Here is a 21,558-nt window from a genome sequence, read left to right as displayed (position 1 = left end):
GAGGGACTATGGTGAAAAGGCAATGAGGTCAGCTGTTAAAGGCAGAAATAGTCCCCCACAGGAAAATTAGAATTACCCTGTAAGCAAGTTAATAACAATAGTTGTAATTGTACCGTACACCACTTCAAGTTTTATGGTTTGTCTAGTTTTTAATTAAAGCAGTTTGGTGTCAAACCAAAGGAGCTTAAGCACGATTAGTAAAAATAGATCAATAGAATAGCCTACTCAATGAAACCGGTGATTATGTGCCTAATCATACACCAGCCATCTATGTACCTTTATTGAAATGAAATACATTTAAAACACCGATGATTGATTCATTGATTGGGGGGGTCCTGAGCGAGGACGCACACAAGTCCAATCGTTCTGGCAGATACGTAGTGACGTAAGGACGTAAGGACGAAAGGCAGGCGCGCTGTCAGCCGGAAGCTCTGATAGGGGAAACATAGTTGTTATCGTGTGTTGTTATTTGTGATTGTGCATGAACATTGTGTCGACACTGCTAAAACAAGCAAAACTGACCCCTGCTCAGTTTTCTGGAGGAAAGCGACCAGTGTGTTAAACCGATCGCTATATATAGCTAACCAAACACCATTGGATCGACTGTGGAGACCAGGGGTGCAGGGGTAACAGTCAGTGAAAGCAGAGACTGAGAAACCAACGGATACTGAGAAACTGCATGTCTTTGTACTTGCCTTTGACAGAAGGAAGTAGACGAAGAAGTTTTAGCTGGGTAACTTGACAAATTAACATGAGGACATATCTAACAGGACAGAGAGCGAATGAATCTTGAAAAGGCACCACCCGCCAGCCCCTCCCTCTTCTCTTTTGGCAATACCATCGGGGGACGATCGAGGACTGAGAGACGGGACAATTTGCTTTCGTATAACGTCGTGTCCAAAATAAATGCTCCTGAAGAGTGGACGTACTGAACAGGTACGAGTAGCAAGCTAGCTAAGTTATATCGCTTTGTTTACCTCGACGTGAAAGGAAGCACTAACCACGGACTTGCCTGAACTAACCTTGGAGTATCGCGTTGTAATGGTTTAATTACGCATATTGATTTTAGATTGGTTTAGCTTGCTACAATTTCCATAAATTAACTGATTATTTGTATGAAAGGGGTAGTTAACCTTGGTTAGCTATTAAACAAGGCGTCAGAAGGAAAATTGCACGTGCAGTTTCGGCTGTCAGTTTAGTTATATTGGCTAGCTTGTTGTTAATGCAAAAAGCAAGGACGCAGCCTAAAGCGGCGCTCATTTGACATGTAAAGATTTAAAATTTGTTACGTAAGTTAGGCAAAACATTTAGTTGTACTGTTCCTTTGTAGTGCCTGTTCGCTGACAGCATTGATGTCACTATAGATAGCTTACTTGCTATCGATAACTAACAGAAAAATTTATCGTGCTGCTTTTCCATGGGCTTTTGCAATGACTACTGATCTTCAATGTCCAATATTGCGCGACTGTATTTATACATTTTCTGGAGAACTACTGTATGGATAACCCTGACGAAATGAATGGCTATACTTTTTCTTCTCTCTGAAGGTATTCATGGAGTGAAAGTAGGCCTTGTGATTACGGCACGAACTGTACTTTTTGGATTTTCAAAATAATTTACTGGAAATTTTTAGCTAGCTGTGGTTTATTGTGCATGACTGTCCAGCAAGAACACAAGAGTGTCCTTTTTCATCCGGCCATAAGGAGAAAACTGCTGCTTCCGTCCACTGCTGCTGAGGTTAGCCGCAGTTTACAGTTTGGATACTGCTCCCCAACTTTACTCAGCGTCACCCGTCTCTACCGCCCTCCGCCCCTCGTTTCTGTATCGGTTGGCTGAGTTCAGCCGAACCGCCATGGCACAACAACAGATGCCAAGTTCCCAGAAAGCGCTCATGCTTGAATTGAAGTCACTGCAGGAGGAGCCGGTGGAGGGTTTCCGAATTACTTTGGTGGAGGAGTCAGATCTATACAACTGGGAAGTGGCAATCTTCGGCCCCCCCAACACACTCTACGAGGGGGGTTACTTCAAGGTAAGAGCAGAGAGACTGGTGGACCAAAGGAGCTCAAATCTGAAATAATAGTTTTTTTTTAAAGCCTTTTCTATCTTTAGCTCAACACTTTCTGTTGAATTTTAATTTCCCAATTAACTCTTCATTTCTGACGTAGTTACATCCGGCCTTTGAATTTTTATTTTGCCTGCTGTGATCAGCCGTGATTCATTTCACCCATTGCAGTTATCACCGAATTCAAACCCCTTATTAACCCCTCAAGAGAACAACTTAATTGTGAAAGTGAGAAGAGGGAGTGACAGGGTTGTAAAGAGGGATGGAGTCTTGTTTTAACCAATGAGAGCCAACCCTTCTGTTGGTACTGTATTTATGTATGTTTTTATTACATTTTTTACATTAAAAGGAAAACTCATCTTTGTACGCATTGTTCCTGGTAGCTGTGCTCTTTTAAACAAGTGGAACATCACATTAATTGGAATGTGGTAACCACAGCTTGAGGTCATGGAGTATGTTTAAGCAGCTGGGGATTACAACTCTCCCATTAGCCCTTGGGCCAAAACATTTTTGGGCTCTCTGCTTATTAAATATACCCCTGTATCATTAGCATGGGGAATGTTTTTATGTATTTATTTGGGAAACCATGGAAGGCATTTGAGAGAAAGTGCTTGGTTGCACAGAATCACACCCTTGAGTTTCCTTAATGTGGTGGTGACAAATTGTTTCCCGTTAATTGACTACCCAAGGCCTGATCGAGCATATTAAGAGTTATTGCTGGCAAAAAAAAGGGTAATTCTTGGTTCTAATGCCAAGCTGTGTGTATAATTCAAGCAGTGTTTTCTCTGGGGTAAAAAACCATAAAGGAAGGTGTTCGTTTGAGATTCACAACAGCCGCTGTGGGAGTTGTGTCGCAGCATTTCCAGAGCTGTTCACTCATCACAGTGCGGAAAGAATATTCACAAGCTCATATTGGAGATGTGTTGTCAGACATCCTTGGATAAGCAACAGACCAGGAGTGACATCACACCTCTGCTTCAGCAGGTTTTGGTGGAGAGAAGCTGCTTTAAAGTAGTGGGGGAAGGGAGATCGCGTCTTGATCTCCACCTCAGAGTAAAGGAAGGAGAGAGCGTGGTGGGGAACATGTTGATTGGGTGGAGAAAGATGACGACAACGATGATGGCAGTGAAGTCCAAGGGTGCGAAGATAGGGAGCTGAATATAGTGGAGGAGAAGACTTCTGGGTTCTGGGGAAAAATAGATAAAGCCAAAGAAGTAGAAAAGGTGAAACATTTTCTCACAGAACACCAATCAAGTTGTTGTGCCTACAGGGGTTCATTCTGAGGTTATGAGGTGGAGCACATTACCAAAGAATTTAGGAAGATGAGAGTGAAGATGGAGAAGTGAAACTAGTGTATGCCTGACTGAGTGTGGAAGTGCGCTTGTGTGTGCCTTTGTATGAGTGGATACACACGTATTGTGTGGTTCTGCTTTTAGGGCATTGTGATCTATGGCTTGTAGATCATTGCAGTTGCTGCTCACTCAACACTCTCCCATTAAGTTAAATGCTGTATTGGCATGACAGAAATATCTTTGTGTCACAAAAGATGAGACTAAAAAATACAATTGGTCAAGTCAACAATAACAAGCAGAACGCCAATGTTTTTTGAGAAATGTAGAAAGGAAAAGTGTTGATTCTCTTCTTTTCTCTGTCTCTTTCTGTTGGTCTAGCCCTCTTTTCCTGGTCTTTGTGATGGAAAAACATGCCAGATTCCTATTTGTAGTTCCAGTCAGGTTATAAATGGTGTCTCCAAGGACAGGAGTAAAAATGGAGGACGTAGACGAAGCCGAGCTTTCCCCTTTTCTGCTCCTGTTTCAGCGCTTCGCTGCCCATCCCTCTGTTGTTTTGAGAGCGCTCAGGTGTGGCGGAGTGTGGCGGTCTAGGGTGCAAAATGGCCACTCTTGTCAGATCCACACCTGACAGCGTCACCATACAGCAGGGGTCTCAAAACTACAGTCCACAAGGGCTGCAGCGTCTGCTGGCCTTCATTGTGTGTTTCAGCACTCAAGTGCTTAATTAAGGTCACTGATTGGCTGAATAATCCATGCTCCTCGTTTCCTGGGCCTAGACTGGCCGCCAGTTTAAAGGAAAGAACTCTCCTGCTCTTAGGGAGACCAGCCGGGCTCTTGTCTTATCTACTTTTAAAAAAATCTTATCTGATTTTTTTATTTTTTACATCATTTATCAACACGTGCTCTTTAGTTCACATATCATCATTATGATTATTAATGCTTATCTGATCTTATCTTAAACTTATTGAGTATCATTGTCGAAGCAGAATGAACTGTTGGGGACAGTGAGATTAGGCAAATAACATTCACATTAAAAAATTTTTATTTATTTATTTATTTATTTTTTAACAGAGGAACTTCCAGAGCCAAAATGGCTGACACCAGAAAGTTTAAATAATTATGATAACTGCTACCACCAGAACAGGGTAGGCTGCAGCACTGGTGCTATTTAATGATAACCTGTCTGTGTAATGCAAGCACACAAAAAATGTAGACTGAACTGCAGACCATCGGTGGCAGTGAACAGTAATTGTCAGCATAAATCTATAATAATACCAAACGTCCCAGAATGGACCCCAGTCCCGGGTATTGTATGTCCATGTACCAAGTCTATCCAGAAAAAAAGATGAACTACGGCAGCGAGAAGTAATTTTTATTAATAAAATGTTGGTGTTTGACAAATGTGTGATGTTTGACAAATATGTGGTGTTTGACAAATGTGCAGCGTTAAACAAATGCCCCTGACAGGGCGCTTCTGAGAGAGGAAGAGTAAGAGGCATAAGACTGGCATGCACTCATGCAGAGAATTCAGAGATGAAGAAGGTTCTAGAAAAAGAGAGGGAAAAGTTTATGGCGCGGCGGCTGAATATGAATGTCTCCCGCCCGCATTTATAATCCGTAAGGTTGCCTGCTGTTCCTATGTGGCCCCATACGGCGTTCAAAGAGGGGAGAGCTTTGGACGCTGCCGTATGGAAGAGAGGGAGGGGAGGTCGCGCGAGGACAAGGCTCTCCAGCTCTCCCCTCTTTCTCTCCCTCGCCGTCTCCCTCTCCGTCTCTCCCTCGCTCTCTTGTTTTTTCCCCCCTCGCTTGACGCTGCCTGAATGGAATTTGATCCATAACGGTAATGATGAATAGTGAGGACAACGCTAATGGGTTCATCTCCACGAGAGCAGAAAAAGATAGAAAAGACAAACGGCGTACCGCCTCGTTTTTGGCAGCTGACAACAGAGAGACCGTGTTTTTGAACCGGCATGTAAAAACGTATGTGGGTGTGTGTGCGTTTGTAAGTATGTGTGTGCACAGGTGGGTATGTGTGTGAGAGAGAGAGGGACAGAGAGAGAAAGAGGAAGAGGGAGAGACAGTGTTAAACAGGCAAAATCATGACCTGTCTGTCCTGCCAGACCCTCTTCTCTGTGAGGGTCTGTAAGGTTGCCATGGTGGGCTGACGCTGTCTCGTTAAAGGGGTCTTGCTGCTTTAAATGATATATCGACATATCCTCACTCGCATGTGCCCTGGCCTACTTCCTCCCCCCCCCCCCCCTCCCCCCAGCTTCAGGTCTGGGCTTGTGAGGGTTTTTTCACACAAGTATTTTTTTCCAGGTTTGTGAAAGGTAGGCCTGAATGACTAAATTGATGTGGTCTGTAAGAGAAGGTCAGGGGAGAATTCTGTTGAGTTTGGTGATGCTGAACATGATAATGACCAGAAGGATCACTATCATTTTGGAGCTTCTCTTTTTTATGAATTGGCCCTTGTCAGAGTAGCTATGCATTCAGTAAAAAACCATTAGTTTTGACAGGATGAATCTAAATGACATTACTAGGCAGCTTGTGATTGGCTGTTTCTTTCATTCATTCATTTATTTATTTATTTATTTTTGGGAAGAGGCTGCTTCCATACAGTAAATGTAATGCACAGATACATGCATTGCCATTCACTAGGATGCAGCTTTTATGTAAGGAGATACTAAACAACTGAGAAAGCATCTTTGGATTTATTTGTCACAACACATAAGAAAATAACATAATTTGTGTCTTGCGATCCTATCACGATGGAAATCTCTTTACATTCACGGCTATCATCTCCCAGCTGAAACGGTGCATTGTGAAGCTGCCGCTTTAACACAGGTCTTCAGCTCAGCCTTTCTCCTTATGTGTCAGTAATATTGCACTGACTGCTCTGTGAAAGTCCAGCACCGAAGTGGAGGCTAGGAGGGACAGCAAAAATGACAAAAATGTGATTAGAATGTTCTTAACTGAGCATTCTAATGCTGATGTAACAATCACTACTCCTACTTGAAAGCAATGGAGTTCTAGAACACTGACTTAGAATTTTGAAGAGACATTCCAAAAAACCTACTCTTCAAAGGGTTAATGGGGAACAGAGTTAGCCCCATGCATATAGGAACTATGGAGTCCTGCGTCTTCACTGTGCAATATGGGAGACTGCAGATGGTGGGAGGGGGATAAAGGGAAGAGAGGGAGAGATGGAGACAGACAGAAACAGTGACAGATATTTCAAAGGACCTCAACCTGTCTGAATTTTGCATCTGAGTAGCTGCAAGGGGACCCAGGTTCTATCAGAGAAGCACTGTGGAAATTTTTTTTTTTTGGGGGGGGGGGGGGGGGGTGTTTTTATTAAATTTTATAAAATATTTTTCATTAAATATTTTTTATTAAATGTCAAGGACACGCTTTGTGCTTGGTGCGTGTGTGTGTCGTAAATGCTGGGGAACTGTGATAATGGTATCTGTGTTTCAGCACATCGTCACCCCACCCGCATTTACGTGTCACTGGCCAACTCTTTTTTTTATTGCGCTGGAACCTATTCCAGAACTTCTCTGTGAAGTTCACCTGTGTGCTGGAGGGCAAATATCTGGTCCCAAATCCAAATTTTATCCAGTTCAAACAATCAACATAAGACACAGAGCTCTTCAGTTTGGTGAAAGAAGATGTGGTGGTATTAGTCTGTGTTGTACATGGTGTGTGTGTGTGTGTGTGTCTGTATGTATTTAGGAGGGTACGTGCGGTAGAGTTTTGTTTATGGTTTGAACATAGCCCCCTCTCTCCCTGATCTCAGTACTGTAAATCACCCCAACAGAGACCCTGCTATATTTAGAGAAAGTTTCATTCCTCTGCACTCTCACCTTTTCTTTCTGTCTCTCACTCTTTCTCTCTTTCTCTCTGTACATGTCCTTTCTCTCCCTCCTGCTCCACTCCTCCCTCCTCCTCTCTGAATGTCAGTGCTGGTAGTATCTTGTGCTGTAGAGTCACAGACAGGTTCCCTAGCTCATAGCCTTGAGAGGTCCCTTGATCTGTACTGACATGGAGGTGCCTTGTGGGTATTCTACCTAGCAGTTCATCAATTCATATAATTCAATTGTATTTGCATTTGCAATAAACAACCTTCATAAAGACGCATTTCAGAAACACAGTTATGTTACCTTTTATAAGATTTTTCTTGTGAATTGTGAATTTGAAGGAATGTTTTATTTTTGGACCTGTCTGATACTGTAAATCCTGTTTCTTTTGTGAATTTGCAAAAGAACCAGTTAGCTTTCAGTTTTTGGTGGCTCTCAGAACCATTCTAGTCATCCAGTTTCTCTGAAGTCACACACAGGCACACAGACACGTATAGACCCACAATGCATTGTAATGAGGAGACAGACAAGCAGGAAGAACAGATTAAGGATACATGTGAAAAATTAGCCCTCTCATTTATGGGTTTGTTTACCCCTTTTTGATGAAAGGAAACAGGTAGTTTTTTCCCCCTCTTTCTTCAATGTCCGCTTTCATCAAACATCACTACATCTGTTCCCCTACTCTGACTGCCTTCCTTGCATGGTGGTACATGTATTTATTGACATTCCCTAACTGGCTGGATGCATTATGTGCTCATAGCTTAAAGTTCTCCGGCAATCTGGCGTATGGCCGTTTTAAATCAAGGAAATATATTCTTGGCTGGTAACGTAATTTCAATAAAGCAGAAACAACCACTGCACGTAGATTTTTGTGTAGGGTGTCTTAACCAATCACATTCAGCCGTCCGACACAATATTCATTATGGTACGCAAGGGAACATCGACTACCACGGCACATCTGGGTACTTGCCGGTTCACATCCCCTTTTGGGGGAAAACGATACAGGAGTGTGCTGAGACACAGCAATGCAACAAAAAACGCTGTATAAAAAAACAACAACAAAATAAATGTTTTGATACATATATATATATATGAGAACATAATGCATGCATAACGCATTTTGCTAGATATTGCAATTTTGAGGAGTGGAAAATTGTTCGCATGTTTTATTTCAGCGCGTCTATTCAGTTTTACATTCTTGTTAGCATTAAGGTGATAGATAGTCAAACAGCAGTTAAGATAATTGTTTGATTCCTGAGGCTAGGAATAGTGGGTGTTGCGTTGTATTTGAGGTTGTATCTTGTGTTTTCCCCCGAATGAAGTATGCTTAAGTGAGTATGAATTGGTCAATGAATAAACAAATTCACCTATGCAAAATATAAGACCATTGCTTCGATCAGCTGCAGGATTTACAACCCCAAAACAATGAGAAAATAAGAGACTGGCACCTCTTCGAATCATAAATTTTAATGTCAGTTGTTGACCAGGCCTTTAAAGAGTATAATTTTGTTTTATTTTGTATCTCCTATATTCACAATTTTTCATAGCATTCATGTTCCTCACATTCATTTCATTCATGTTAATAATCTTATCTTGTTTATTATCTTTATTCAGCATTGGCATGTTGCACTTCTGTTTATTTTAATTTTTTTTAAATAGTACTAGTTCAATAAAGGGTGCTGTATTCTGTATATTAACATTCAATTAATCCGTTTACTCACATTCCATGCCCCACCAGAAATATTTTCCGGCTCAGAATTTTTTCCTGCTTTATCCCATGAATCCCTGAATGAGATTGCATTGGCTGCCTGGGTCTTTCTGAGTGACTGGTCTTTCTCATTGACACTGTTCCTTCTTTCTGGTCTACAGGCTCGCGTCAAGTTCCCAATAGACTACCCCTACTCTCCGCCCACTTTCAGGTTCCTCACCAAGATGTGGCACCCCAATATCTACGAGGTGAGGCCTCACACACCCTTCAAATGTGATGTGTGCTTATATGTCCAGGTGAGGGCAGACTTAGGCCTATGGGAAATTAAGGGAATGGTAATGTTTTTTGGTTGTTTCTCTAAGTGTGGTTTGTGCATGTACAGGTGTTGGATTGGTGTGTGCCTGCAGAAGTACTTGAGTTCACTCCTGTGTTTGATGGCTTATGTGTAGTTTGAGTGCACACCTGTGGTGTGTGTGTGTGTAACTAGTGTTTTTGTGCTTCAGAATGGTGATGTGTGCATCTCGATTCTGCACCCCCCTGTGGATGATCCCCAGAGTGGAGAGTTACCCTCGGAGAGATGGAACCCCACACAGAATGTCAGGTATTCTGCACCTGTTGCCCACCAGGGGGAGACAGAGTCATCTGTACATTCATTGTTACTTTTTGTCTTAGTTTATGTATCTGGACACCCCTTGATCTGGAGCGGTTGTTCATGGTTTGGACCACCCCCCTTACTTCCAGTAAAAGAAAGTCCTAATGCTACGGCATACAATCACATGCTAGACGATTCTGTGTTTCCCCGACAGTTCCACATAGAATTGTTTTTGTTGACAATGGTGTGGAAGAACCTGACTGACCCGCACAGAGCCCCGACCTCAACCCCATCCAACAACTTTCGGATCAATCAGAATCTACTGCGAGCCAGGCCTAATCGCCCAATCTGTGCCCACTCTCACTAATGCTCTTCTGGCTGATTGGAAGCAAATCCCTGCAGCAGCTCTCCAACATCTACTATAAAGCCTTCTTACAAGAGCGGAGGTCCTTATAATTGAAAATGGTGGACCAACTCCATAATAATGCCTGTAATTTTGGATTAGATGTTGGCTGTCAGGTGTCCACATACTTTTGGTCATATAGTGTATGTTACTCTCTACTGTATACACTCTCAAACTTTGATAGAGAATGAATGAGCTTGTGAGAAGGTGCTTGGCATTGGCCACTGGCTGGTGGAAGATTTTTTTTTCATTGTCATATTCCTGGTAAGATGTTACATAGTTTCAAAAAAGAAGGACATTCACACATTTTAACCTTTGCCGATTTCACAAGCATTTCTTAAATAGTTAAGCTTTCGGTCAAATTTTATACAATGGGAATCCCTTTGAAATGTAGTGAGAAAATAAAATATAAAAAGGGGGATTTAATATGAAGCTTATTACCACAGCTGTTTTCCATAACGAGCGACCCTCCCTTCATAAGCACAATAATAGGCTATAAATGTTTTGTGCACCTGTGTGTTTTTAAGCTTTGATTAAGGTTTTTTACCAAAAGCTTAGATCTTCAAGAAACGCTTGTGAAATTTGCAGTGGAGAAAATGTGCGGATGTCCTGCTTTTTGAATTTATCGTTTTGCCTCCAGCACTTTTTCTGAACTTTTTTCAGTGTGCAGTAGTTCTCTTTATCTAAGATGTTGATGGTGAAAATTATTTTGATAATCTGTCAGTCATATGAAGGAATATTTCATTGATGTGTATGTGTGTGTGTTTGTGTGTGTGTGTATAGAACCATCCTGCTCAGTGTGATCTCCTTGCTGAATGAGCCCAACACCTTCTCCCCGGCCAACGTGGACGCCTCCGTCATGTTCCGCAAGTGGAGAGACAGCAAGGGCAAGGACAAGGAGTACGCTGAGATCATCAGGTCAGTACAGCACACACATACGCACTTACACACACAGATACACACACTTATACATGCACGTACACACTTACACACACTTATACACATGTACACACACTTATACACACACTTATACACATGTACACAAACTTACACACACATACACACACTTATACACACACATACACACTTACACACACTTATACACACATACACACACGTACACACTTACACACGTACACACTTTTACACACACGTACATGCACTTATACACACACATACACACACTTGCACACAAACTTACACACACAGATACACACACTTATACATGCACGTACACACTTACACACATGTACACACACTTATACACATGTACACACACTTGTACACACACTTATACACACACTTACACACATGTACACACACTTATACGCACACTTACACACACACACATACACACACTTATACACACACATACACACTTACACACATACACACTTTTACACACACGTACACACACACACTTATACACACACGTACACACACTTATACACACACACACACTTACACACACGTACACACACTTATAAGGGGGCGACATAGCTCAGGAGGTAAGACCGATTGTCTGGCAGTCGGAGGGTTGCTGGTTCAAACCCTGCCCTGGGCATGTCGAAGTGTCCTTGAGCAAGACACCTAACCCCTAATCCCTAACTGTTCTGGCGAATGAGAGGCATCAATTGTAAAGCGCTTTGGATAAAACCGCTATATAAATGCAGTCCATTTACCATGTACCATACACACGTACACACTTACTCATACTTATAAACACGTACACACTTATACACACACACACATTTACACACACTTATACACTTGTGTACACACTTGCATACATTCGCACATGTACACACTTATATATACGTGTACAAACCTGTGTACATAATACACACACACACACATTTATACACATGTGTACACACCTGCACACATCCACACAATTACACACCTACACACATGTACACACCTACGAACATCCACACACATACAAACGTGTACACACCTGCACACATCCACACACATACACACTTACACATACTTATACATGTGTACACACCTACCCACACACACGTCTATACACAATGAGTCAAACACAGAGAAATACACACTTATATACACTCCAAAACACATAAGTACATCTTTATACACACACACATATTTACATACCTCTCTCTTCACAGACAGATGCTCCACATTTATACACACTTACCATATGCACTTAATACACACATACACTCACTCTGAGCATTTCTGTCTGTGTGTGTGTTTGTGCCTGCGTGCATGTGTGTGTTTGTGTGTGCGTGCGTTTGTGTTTATTTTTGTGTGTGTGTGTTTATTTTTGTGTTCATGTGTGTGTGTTTGTGTGTGCGTGTGTTTGTGTTTATGTGTTTGTGTGTGCCTGTGTTTGTGTTTATGTGTGTGTGTGTTTGTGTATATTTGCGTGTGTGCGTGTGCATGTCCGTTTGTGCGTGTACAGGAAGCAGGTTCTCTCCACAAAGGCAGACGCGGAGCGGGATGGGGTGAAGGTCCCCACTACGCTGGCAGAGTACTGCATACAGACCAAAGTGCCCTCCCAGGACAGCTCGGACCTGCTGTACGACGACCTGTACGACGACGACATGGAGGAGGACGAGGACGAGGACGGAGAGCCGGCCGGGGCCGGGGCTGACTGTTACCATGACGAGGATGACTCCGGGAACGAGGAGTCCTGACCTTCCTCGTCGCCCCCCCACCCCCCCCCCCCCCCCCCCCCGCCCCCACCACCGTCACCGCAGTTTACTGCACACTGGTCCCCCCCCCCCCTCCAATCTGCAGTCCCGCACACACACGCGCGCGCACACACCTGCTGTTATCTCTGGGTACTGTCCCTGATTACTCAGACAGACCCACAAACTCGCCCCATCTTTCGGACACAGAAAACTCTTTCTGTAATATGAGCCACCATATCCCAGAATCCCTCTGACTCCCTCTCCTGTCTGTTGTACAAAAGACAGCTTTGTTCTGCCCTCTCTGGTGTGTAGAGTTAGAAGGTGGAGGTGTAGACTGTGTGCCTCTTCCAGAAAAGTACAGACAGTAACAAGGGACATTTTCACCCAAACCTCAATCCTTCCTCTCTCAAGCCTTCTCTTATGCTGTCCCTCTCTCCATCTCTTCACCGTCCTCTCTTCCCTGATTCACCCTGTCTTCTGTTCCTCCATCTGCCCAAACCCCAGCAGCTTTCCTCCTGAATTTTCCGTTTTTTTTATCACTTATGTTGTTGGCTTTAGTGGTGGAAGGGAACTCAGCCAGACTGGCATGGACTCATTTCAGAGTTAATTAAATGGAACCCCACCTTTTCTAAGCCCCCCCACATACACATACCCATACAGCCACACACACACACACACACACACACACACACATACACAATCCCCAGGAACCTGTCTTGTGTTCTCTGTCCCAGGCCAGATTATATTACGTCAGGGATTCAACTGGCTTCCTTCTTTTTTTCCCCATTTCCTGGATCTGGTCGACACCTAACGAGGTCGGGACAACGTGGAAAAACTCTGTTCACCTGGAACAAACGCAGGGGGCTCGGCTTTTTGAATTCTGTGCCACCAGCTCCTTTAAAGACCTTTTAAAATGGCCGTCTTTGGGCTGAAAGGAGGAGAAAGAGATGAGCGGAAGAAAAGAAAAGAAAAGAAACGGGAAGGAAGCGGAAGGGAAGGGGCTCTCTCTCTTTCTGTCCCCTCCTGTCTCTGCATGACGATGCAAAACTGCGGCCTGAACCCGTGGCCTGGCGCCTCAGGGTGAGGAGGTATTAACTCCGCCGAGCGGCGACACCCTGGAAAAACAGGCTTAAAACGGGAATAAACCATGTCTGCGGGGGACTGATACAAGATTTGGAGGGGGGGGGAGGAGTTGTGCTGGGACACATCGCCATGACGCCTGGCCTTTCCGTGGGGAAGCCGCTTTAGCCGGCAGGCCTCGCCCACTCTCCGCAGGACCGGCCAATCGGGCGGCCTCTACACTGCAGGGTTGCCAATGTCCCCGAAGCCGTCGGAAGTAAAAAAAAAAAAAAAAAACGAAAAGAAATGTAATGTTTTGGAAGGACAGCGATAATGGAGAATAGCATTAAGACAGCGCTGCAGTGCGCTCCACTGTTCTGTGGGGTCCTGCCCGGAAGCATTCATGCAAACTGAATTCAGGAATCTCCTGATTGGCCACAAACACAGCGTAAGACATTTAAACAACAGAACTGCACTACAAGCATGTGTGGAAAATATATGGAGGAGTGCTGGCATCATTGCGTTGGTGGTGTTGGGGGGGGGGGGGGGCAATGGGGGGTCGGTGTTTCTGTCTAAGGAGGGCTTGCATGTGTGTTTGCGTGTGTGTTTGAAGTGCACCTTTTTTGCTTTTTTTTTTTTTGCACTGTTTTTTGTTTCACTTTTTTTCTGGTGAGATATTAAGAATGCGCTGAAAGAACCATTCGGAAGAACACACACATCCACAATTTATCATTGTCTTAAAATGTTTTGATCTTCTCTGAAATGCGTGACTGTGAACTGAAGAGAGGCACTTTATTTTGGTTTGGCTTCAAGTCACGAGACCTTTAGTGGCTCAAGCTGAAAGCAAGTGAAGTAATTGTCCACACAAGCCAATCCATATCAATTTAGGAGTTCATTTAACCCCCCCTCCTCCCTCCCTTCCGAGTTTTGGCAAATGCACAGATTAATTATTTGAGCAGATGAGCTACAGCCAAAGACTTGCACTGTGCTAACTTCTCAAATACTAACAGATCAAAACTAACAAGACATGGAGAGCGTTGTGGACAGTATGCAGTACTATATAGCACCTAGCGCGAAGGTAGTTATACAGTCAGTTCCTATTGTGTTTGATCCTGACTCAAGGCTCAACAGTAAGATGTAAGGTGAGCTATAGTGGATTGTCTGAGGAGCTTTATATGCCTGGCTAAATATTGGAGTTTCTGTAGCTGTGCTGGTGAGGAGGGGCATGGATCATGTTTTGTAGCACAACTGTTTGGGGGTGGAAACAGTATACTAACCGAGTGAAACATTAAAGGGGGGGTGTTGTTTTTAAGTCATCATGTATAACAGTATTTTAAATGTGTTGTTACCAGTGTTGTGCTTTTTGAGTGTTTTTTTTTTTTTGTTTTGTTCTGTTTTGTTTTGTTTATTTGTTTTTGCTCAGTGTCATACTGCATTCATGAAGTTGTACCAGTATTGTTAACGCGCTGTCAACTGTATTGTCACTATTCAATATAACTCACCTGGAGCGAGAAGCGGGACTGGGACTGCTCTGAATAAAATGATGGAATCTGCCAACTTGGATCCCAAACTGCGCTCGGTGATGGGGGCTTGATCCATTTAGAAGCATTTAACAGCACCAAGCATTTACAGAGAAGTATTTCGATGAAAGTGTCTGAAGATGATGATGTGTGCTGTCAAGCCACAAAAAACCATTGCTGTGCGCTCCATTATGGTTGGGCTTGTCATTGCAGCCCCACAGTTTGTATTTACCCTGCCCGTTGTGCAGGTGCTTTCAGGTAATCCATTAATTGTTTAAGCAGACAATGAATGGGTTGGCACAGCTTGTGTTTCAGCGCTGATGTGTTCACATTTTTCATCAACTAAAATGCCTGGTCAGGCTTTTATTTTATTTTATTTTTTAATTTCTTTTTTTGGTTCTTCACTCAAATATGAAACAAGGTTTCAAAGATTTGTTTTTCAGACCTGTCCTATAATTGTAAGGCTTCACGTTGCCAAGGTGTGGAGTGTGTGACTGATGTTCCTTGCGGGGGGTTAGGGGGGATTGTCAATGATGTAAGACAGGTTGACCGTAAAATATCCCGAAGGGGAGTTGATGCTTAAAGGAATTCTGGTATAAATTAAAAAATAAAAAGGTAATAATGACACTCCTGTTTGGTCTTATATTTTCCTAGTTTCCTTGTTTAACTGATACTATTACAATACAATTCATGTATTCAGTCAACATTTGACAAGTTGCCAATGGAGTCTGCACTTCATGCACTTGCCGTCTCTCCTGTGACTACACTTATCCCCTCTAAGGAATTCCATGCCTGATCTTTTCCCTTGTGTTGCATTGTAAGTCGTTCTACATAAGAGTGTCTGCTAAATGCCATTCAACTTTGGTCCTTAACTTTGTCTAAGGATTAAAAGCAAGAATGATTTTTTTCTTCACAAACATAGTTTTTCGAAGTTATGTAATCAATAAAACTTTACTCACCGAACTAAGTTTGTAAAGAAAGGGTGTAAAGTTTGTCTTTACTTTTAGGTCAAATATCAAATGGTGATTGAACACGAGCCAGTATATATAATCTTAATTGTTATTATCGATGTACATGTTAGGCATTTGGTAGGTACTCTTACCCAGAGTGACTTATACAGCACTTCTTCCAGATAGATAGTTACGGAAGCATTTCAAGGGGACCTATTTAAACGTTACACCGGAAACAGCTGTGTTTTGGGTTGAAGTATCCCGCTTTCGCCCGTGTGTTTCCTAATGCCGTCAGACGTGGGAAAAGTGGGCTACATGTGATCTCCGGTTCGGACAAACTGTACATGTGTAAACCGGTTCGGACAAACTGTTATTTGATGAAAAATATTGCCCCGTTTAAGCTAACTTTATTTTTAAAACGGCAAGCTATCGGCAAGCTAGCTACCTAGCTCCTATGCTGTTTGCGGGATCTACATGAGTTTGTGGGCTGACAGCAACGCCTGTGTGTTGAACAGAGATAAGAACTGGGACATACATGTGGCATTAGCAAGCGCAGATAGAGTTCAGCGCCCCGCCCAGCATGGGTTCTCTCTGACATCAAACAGGCTATTCCTGGGGAGGGTAGGGGGCCAAACTGCGTCGCGCAGGTAGACACATCCCACGTGCATTTTCGTCTTGATCAACACGGAGCAGGCACGTGTTGGCGTGTGATCCAAGGTAAACGTCAACGTAAATCATTTAGTACAGTGGTTAATTGTCTCCAAACACCGCAATGCGAGCCAAATCTTCTTTCGGTGTCTGACATTCATATTTAATGATCATAATGGCCTGTTTATTTATGCAGCCGTTGGTAGCATTGTGAGATTCAAAGAGAAAGTGCTGAATTCTTAATTTGAATAAAAAGTCGAAATCAGATTTGCTCTGGCTAACTGGCTCAAAGTGAGTAAATTAAAACAGCAATCGCTTCTACGGTTTTTTAAATATTATTAGCCTGTGTAGCAAAAACATTAATTATATCCTAATCCCGTTTCTCTTACGAGTGACATAATTATGAAGGCCATACATTTATTGCGTTTTTATTGTTTTATTAGATATGGTTCTCAGGATGCAAGTGAGTTAGTGTAAAATGCAGATTTTTAAATGTCCTGCGTTCCAAAGACTAAGCATTCCATTGACTAGCATGAGCACTGGTGTTGTAGATTGGTGGATGTTCATTGCACATTGCGCCCTATAGCTTTTGAGATTTTAAGGAGAACAAACGTGTCAAAGCGGTAACAGGTGGATTGAAAGGTGATTTTTAGCTATCTAGATTTGTGAAACTTAATGCAGGTTATGGCTGTGGCAATACTTGCTTTCTAGTAGCCTATATATTTCCAGGTGTCAAATCGTTTATGACAAGCTTTTACGTGATTATGGTACAGGAGTTGGAGACTGAGTGCTTTCTGAGAACCGGCCATGTCTGCCGAGGATAAGGCTGAGGCATCCTCATCTGCATCGCCGCCGCCATCCTCGTATTTCATAGGGAAGAAGGACGAGATTATCGAGGCTGGCCGCGTGACAAAGCTCGTTAATAACAGGGAGGTTCTGGTGCTCCACCATGACGGGGTGTTCCACGCCATGGACATGCGCTGTTACCGTGAGTACGGGGATAGGCCAGGGCCTTCCTGCGCTTTGGAAACCACAAATTTAAGCAGGATATGAAATCTGTTTTTACGTGCTTCATTTTATTCTGTTTCATTTGTGTAGTGCCCTTCATCCATTTGAAATACTTAACAAGGGGGAGATGCCATACCTTCAACGCCTTCCTGGGTTGTGTACTGCAGCTCTTCTGTACCAAAACACTTGCCACACCCAAATTACTTGATCCCAAATGGCCACCTTGGTTCAATGTTTCAAATTAAATAGTGTCAACTGACTCTCCTACTGACCCAGTACCACCACTTCTAACAGGAATTTGGCTGTCCCGTGTCTCCCATCTAAACCAAGCCCAAATCCACTTAACTTCAACTACATAACATGAGAAAGCTACAGGGCTGTATGTCTGCAGACAGTGGAAGTGGAGTCATACATTTATTTAGTTACATTTCAGACACACATGCAAAGCCTGCCTGGAAATTCTCATGATGCTTAGCCTCAAAAAGGTAGCAAAAAACAACACAAACAGTGACAACAAATTGTGCTGCACTCAAACATCGTTAAAGAATTAGAAAGTATTAAGAAATCAGGGTTGCACACTCAAGTTCCTCCTTGCTGTGTTATATTGGCCATCTTTGCCAAACCGTTGGTCAATAAAACACAGCAAGGAGGAACTTGAGTGTGTGACTCTCTGATTGCTCAATATTCACACTCTGCTAGTCTGCATCTCTCCAACTATTGGATGTGTGCTATTTTGTGTATAAACAATTAGAAAGTAACATGAAAGTCACTTGGTGCGTTAGCCTGTTCTGATCTCTTCCTTTTTATTATTATTTTTTTATTTTTTTATTTTTTTACAGATTCTGGAGGCATTTTATTCTATGGAGACATAGAGGCAAGTCACTCCGGCCACTCTGCAGTCATCTTTAACCACCACAGCTGTAGGTCCTGCGATTCATTCAGTCTGTTTTACTGCTGTCCAGCTATGTATCTTGTTTTGTTCTCTTATCTTTAGGAATTTAACGGCAGGCTGTGCATCGTCTGCCCCTGGCACAAATACAAGATCACGCTTGCAGAAGGGGAAGGCTTGTACCAGTCCGTGGACCCAAAGGAGAAGCCACCCAAACCCAGGTGGCGCTCCAAAGGGGTGAAGCAGAGGATCCACAGGGCCATCGAGGTGGATGACGACATCTTCGTCGAATTCAACGACACTCCGGGCCCCATCGAGTCTGACGTCTACCAGACCGAGAGTTTCAGAGCCAGAGCCAGGGCCAAGCTTGAAAAACCGCCGGTAAACACGACAAAGAAGTGACCGAAGAAGTCACAGGCAAAACGGCATTACCGGAGAGTTCAGTGCCTTCAAGGGAAACATTAGGGAGCGTTTAAGACTAGGTCTGACCACTTACCTTGGACTGAAAAAATCAGTGGAAAATACTAAGTTCATTGCAGGGTTTGCTTTCTGGCTGCCTCAGTTTGGGCAATCTTGTTAAGCCGATAAACACTCAATATACTTGATCCTGATTGGCCAAGACCTGCAGCATGTGGAAACCTAAGACCCCACTGCTTGAGTGTTGAGGCCCTTGTTGAAGTATCTGCACATTTATAAACATTAAAATGTTACAAATTTTTAGGTGTGTTCGGATTGCGACAAGGAGACATGTTAGCTTTGTTTGCTTATCAACTTCTTGCTCAGTTGTTGAAGGTTTTCTTAAAATACATCAATATTTTCTCTTGTGTTCTCAGGTACTTGTTCTTGTGGATACATACATTTTTTAAAATGGTGCTTTTTTGAGACCAACTCCTTCTCTGTTTCATTTTCAAATGCCAAATATTTCTATTGGTTTTGTATTTTAAATTCATTATTGATCTTTATTTTTTACATTTTTTGTGCATTTTCTAATACTCCGCTAAGACTGCACAGATTAGAACAACCAGTATCACTTTTGCTGAGTAAAATCCTTGGCTGGGTTCTTGAATTTCCTGTTGTCTTTTCTTGAGAGTTGATGACCCCCCCACCCCACCTTGTGCGTGTGTGTGTGTGTGTGTGTGTGTGAAACGTGTGTTCCTCTGTTCCCGGTACCACTTGCTTGCTAAAGAAAACTACCACTTGTGTGCCCCTGGTTTGGTCTTCAATAGTTAGCAGTTTACCACTTCTAACCAACATCTTGAAACCAGTCTTGATCAACCAATAAGCTTTATTGTTTGTAGTCTGAACCTCTTTTTTTGGCCTCAGTCAGCAGTATATTGGGTATAATGGCACTTTCATCGCGAGCACCAGTGTAGGAACAGGTCAGTCATCAATCAGTCGGCCTTTACCCTTCATTTACAAGCATTGCACTGTCAGAGATTCAGCAAGCTTTCAACATAATTCATGCGTAATACAGTAATCTACAGCAATCACGCAGCCAGTCAATTCCAGGGTTTACACAGGTGACTGACTGTGACATAAGCTCTTCAAAGGCGATCAGAAGCAGATGAGCACACGGGGCAGGACATTAAAATCCTTGAAGTCATGCTGAAGTCTGATATTTCATAGGAGAGAAGAGGGGAAGCTCAGAGGATTGGGAACTGCAGACCTGAAGTCATATGATGTGACGGGCACGCCCTGTTAGGAACAGAGGATAGAGAGAGTCCCTGAGATACTGTACTGAGGGGCTAAAATAATGACTGTGTGTGTGAGGAATAGAGTGGCAAAAGTAAATAGCATTTAAGTCGGGGTTCAAATCAGTGGTGTAGGTTTCATTCGAACATTGGGGGGGGCACATTAAGCTGGGGGTCTTGGGGCCCTCCCCCAAGAAATTTTGAGCGTCAAACACTTCATTTCCTGCATTCTGGTGAACTTTTATGCACCAATTTGTGCCCTTTCTGCATCAATTTATGGTGGAAATGCTTCTTTCATGTTTTTATTGGGAGGGACAAATGCACGTGTTCTAAATATTGAGTGGGACATTACCCCGGAAATCTATGCAGGCCCGGCCCGTGGCATAGGCGATATAGGCGAATGCTAGGGCCGCCGTCCATCCATAGGGGCGCCTATGGCAAGCCGTTTTAACATTTAATAGCCAGACTGGACATGTATTACAGATATCTGTAATTCAATTTTTCCTAGTCAAAAAGAACATTTCAGTATCCACAATGACATTCTTCCTATCCACAATTGTCATTTCAGATATCCACAACATCATTCTTCCTAGGACAAATGACGTCACTTTTGCCATTCATGTGTATTGGGCTTTCAATTTCAGATATCCACAACGTCAGAATGAACATTCTGGATATCTGCAATAGAATTCTTACTAGGAAAACTCCCATTTCAGATATCTACAATCCAATTGTTACTAGTCATACTTTTAATTTCAGATATCCAAAATGAAAAACCCATTCCAGATATCCATAATGTAATTTTTAATCCAAAATACATTGTGACTAAAAATGTCATTATGGATATCCACAATTGGCATTATGACTAGTAAAAATGCAATTGTGGACATCTGTATAAATACTGTGGATATCCATAATTGTAATTCTTTCTATCCAGAATGCAGTTTTAGATATCTGATATATTTAGATATATGTCATTCTGGATATCCAAAAAGATAATAATAAATGCCATTAACTTTTACTATTTTTTACTAATTATATTTTAATACTATTATTTCTAAATATTACAAAAATAGCCCACAATAACATAAGTAAATAGCCTATTTGATAGGTCCTATTTTCTATTTTCTGGGTTGCCCGCAGCGGATGGTAATGCGATGAATGAATAGTTGTAGAAGAATGAATCTATTGCATAGTAGTTGCCGTTGGAGCAGAG

General features: G+C 42.6%; 2 protein-coding genes across 3 annotated transcripts; both read left to right on the top strand.

Annotated features, from left to right (window-relative positions):
* The first annotated feature begins 386 nt into the window (after positions 1-386).
* Positions 387-12,614, top strand: LOC118207141 (ubiquitin-conjugating enzyme E2 R2-like). The gene is made up of 6 exons (XM_035380482.1): positions 387-936; positions 1,548-2,029; positions 9,081-9,167; positions 9,423-9,520; positions 10,698-10,832; positions 12,346-12,614. The coding sequence occupies exons 2-6, from the start codon at positions 1,853-1,855 to the stop codon at positions 12,578-12,580; spliced, it is 732 nt and encodes a 243-aa protein (XP_035236373.1). The 5' UTR covers positions 387-936; positions 1,548-1,852; the 3' UTR covers positions 12,581-12,614.
* A 3,732-nt stretch (positions 12,615-16,346) lies between these two features.
* On the top strand, positions 16,347-19,717 carry LOC118206557 (Rieske domain-containing protein). 2 transcript variants are annotated; one of them, XM_035379361.1, is made up of 5 exons: positions 16,347-16,823; positions 17,528-17,742; positions 17,853-17,915; positions 18,602-18,636; positions 18,757-19,717. In XM_035379361.1, exons 2-5 carry the CDS (start codon positions 17,562-17,564, stop codon positions 19,051-19,053), a joined length of 576 nt encoding a protein of 191 aa, XP_035235252.1. In that variant the 5' UTR covers positions 16,347-16,823; positions 17,528-17,561; the 3' UTR covers positions 19,054-19,717. The 2 variants fall into 2 exon arrangements, with proteins under 2 accessions (XP_035235252.1, XP_035235253.1); XM_035379362.1 differs by lacking the exon at positions 17,853-17,915 and having other exon boundaries at positions 16,353-16,823.
* Positions 19,718-21,558: the final 1,841 nt, after the last annotated feature.

Source organism: Anguilla anguilla, chromosome 10 (assembly GCF_013347855.1).
Source record: "Anguilla anguilla isolate fAngAng1 chromosome 10, fAngAng1.pri, whole genome shotgun sequence".
In the NCBI taxonomy this organism is placed as follows: domain Eukaryota; kingdom Metazoa; phylum Chordata; class Actinopteri; order Anguilliformes; family Anguillidae; genus Anguilla; species Anguilla anguilla.
Note: the sequence above shows the minus strand (reverse complement) of the source record. Positions and strands in the feature narration are given on the sequence as shown.

Coding starts and splice junctions, on each gene's coding strand:
- LOC118206557 (XM_035379361.1), top strand. CDS start 17,562: ATGTCTGCCGAGGATAAGGCTGAGGCATCCTCATCTGCATCGCCGCCG. Junction 17,916..18,601: donor TACCTTCAACGCCTTCCTGG/GTTGTGTACTGC, acceptor ATTTTTTTACAG/ATTCTGGAGGCATTTTATTC. Junction 18,637..18,756: donor TATTCTATGGAGACATAGAG/GCAAGTCACTCC, acceptor TCTTATCTTTAG/GAATTTAACGGCAGGCTGTG.
- LOC118207141 (XM_035380482.1), top strand. CDS start 1,853: ATGGCACAACAACAGATGCCAAGTTCCCAGAAAGCGCTCATGCTTGAA. Junction 2,030..9,080: donor ACGAGGGGGGTTACTTCAAG/GTAAGAGCAGAG, acceptor TCTGGTCTACAG/GCTCGCGTCAAGTTCCCAAT. Junction 9,521..10,697: donor AACCCCACACAGAATGTCAG/GTATTCTGCACC, acceptor GTGTGTGTATAG/AACCATCCTGCTCAGTGTGA.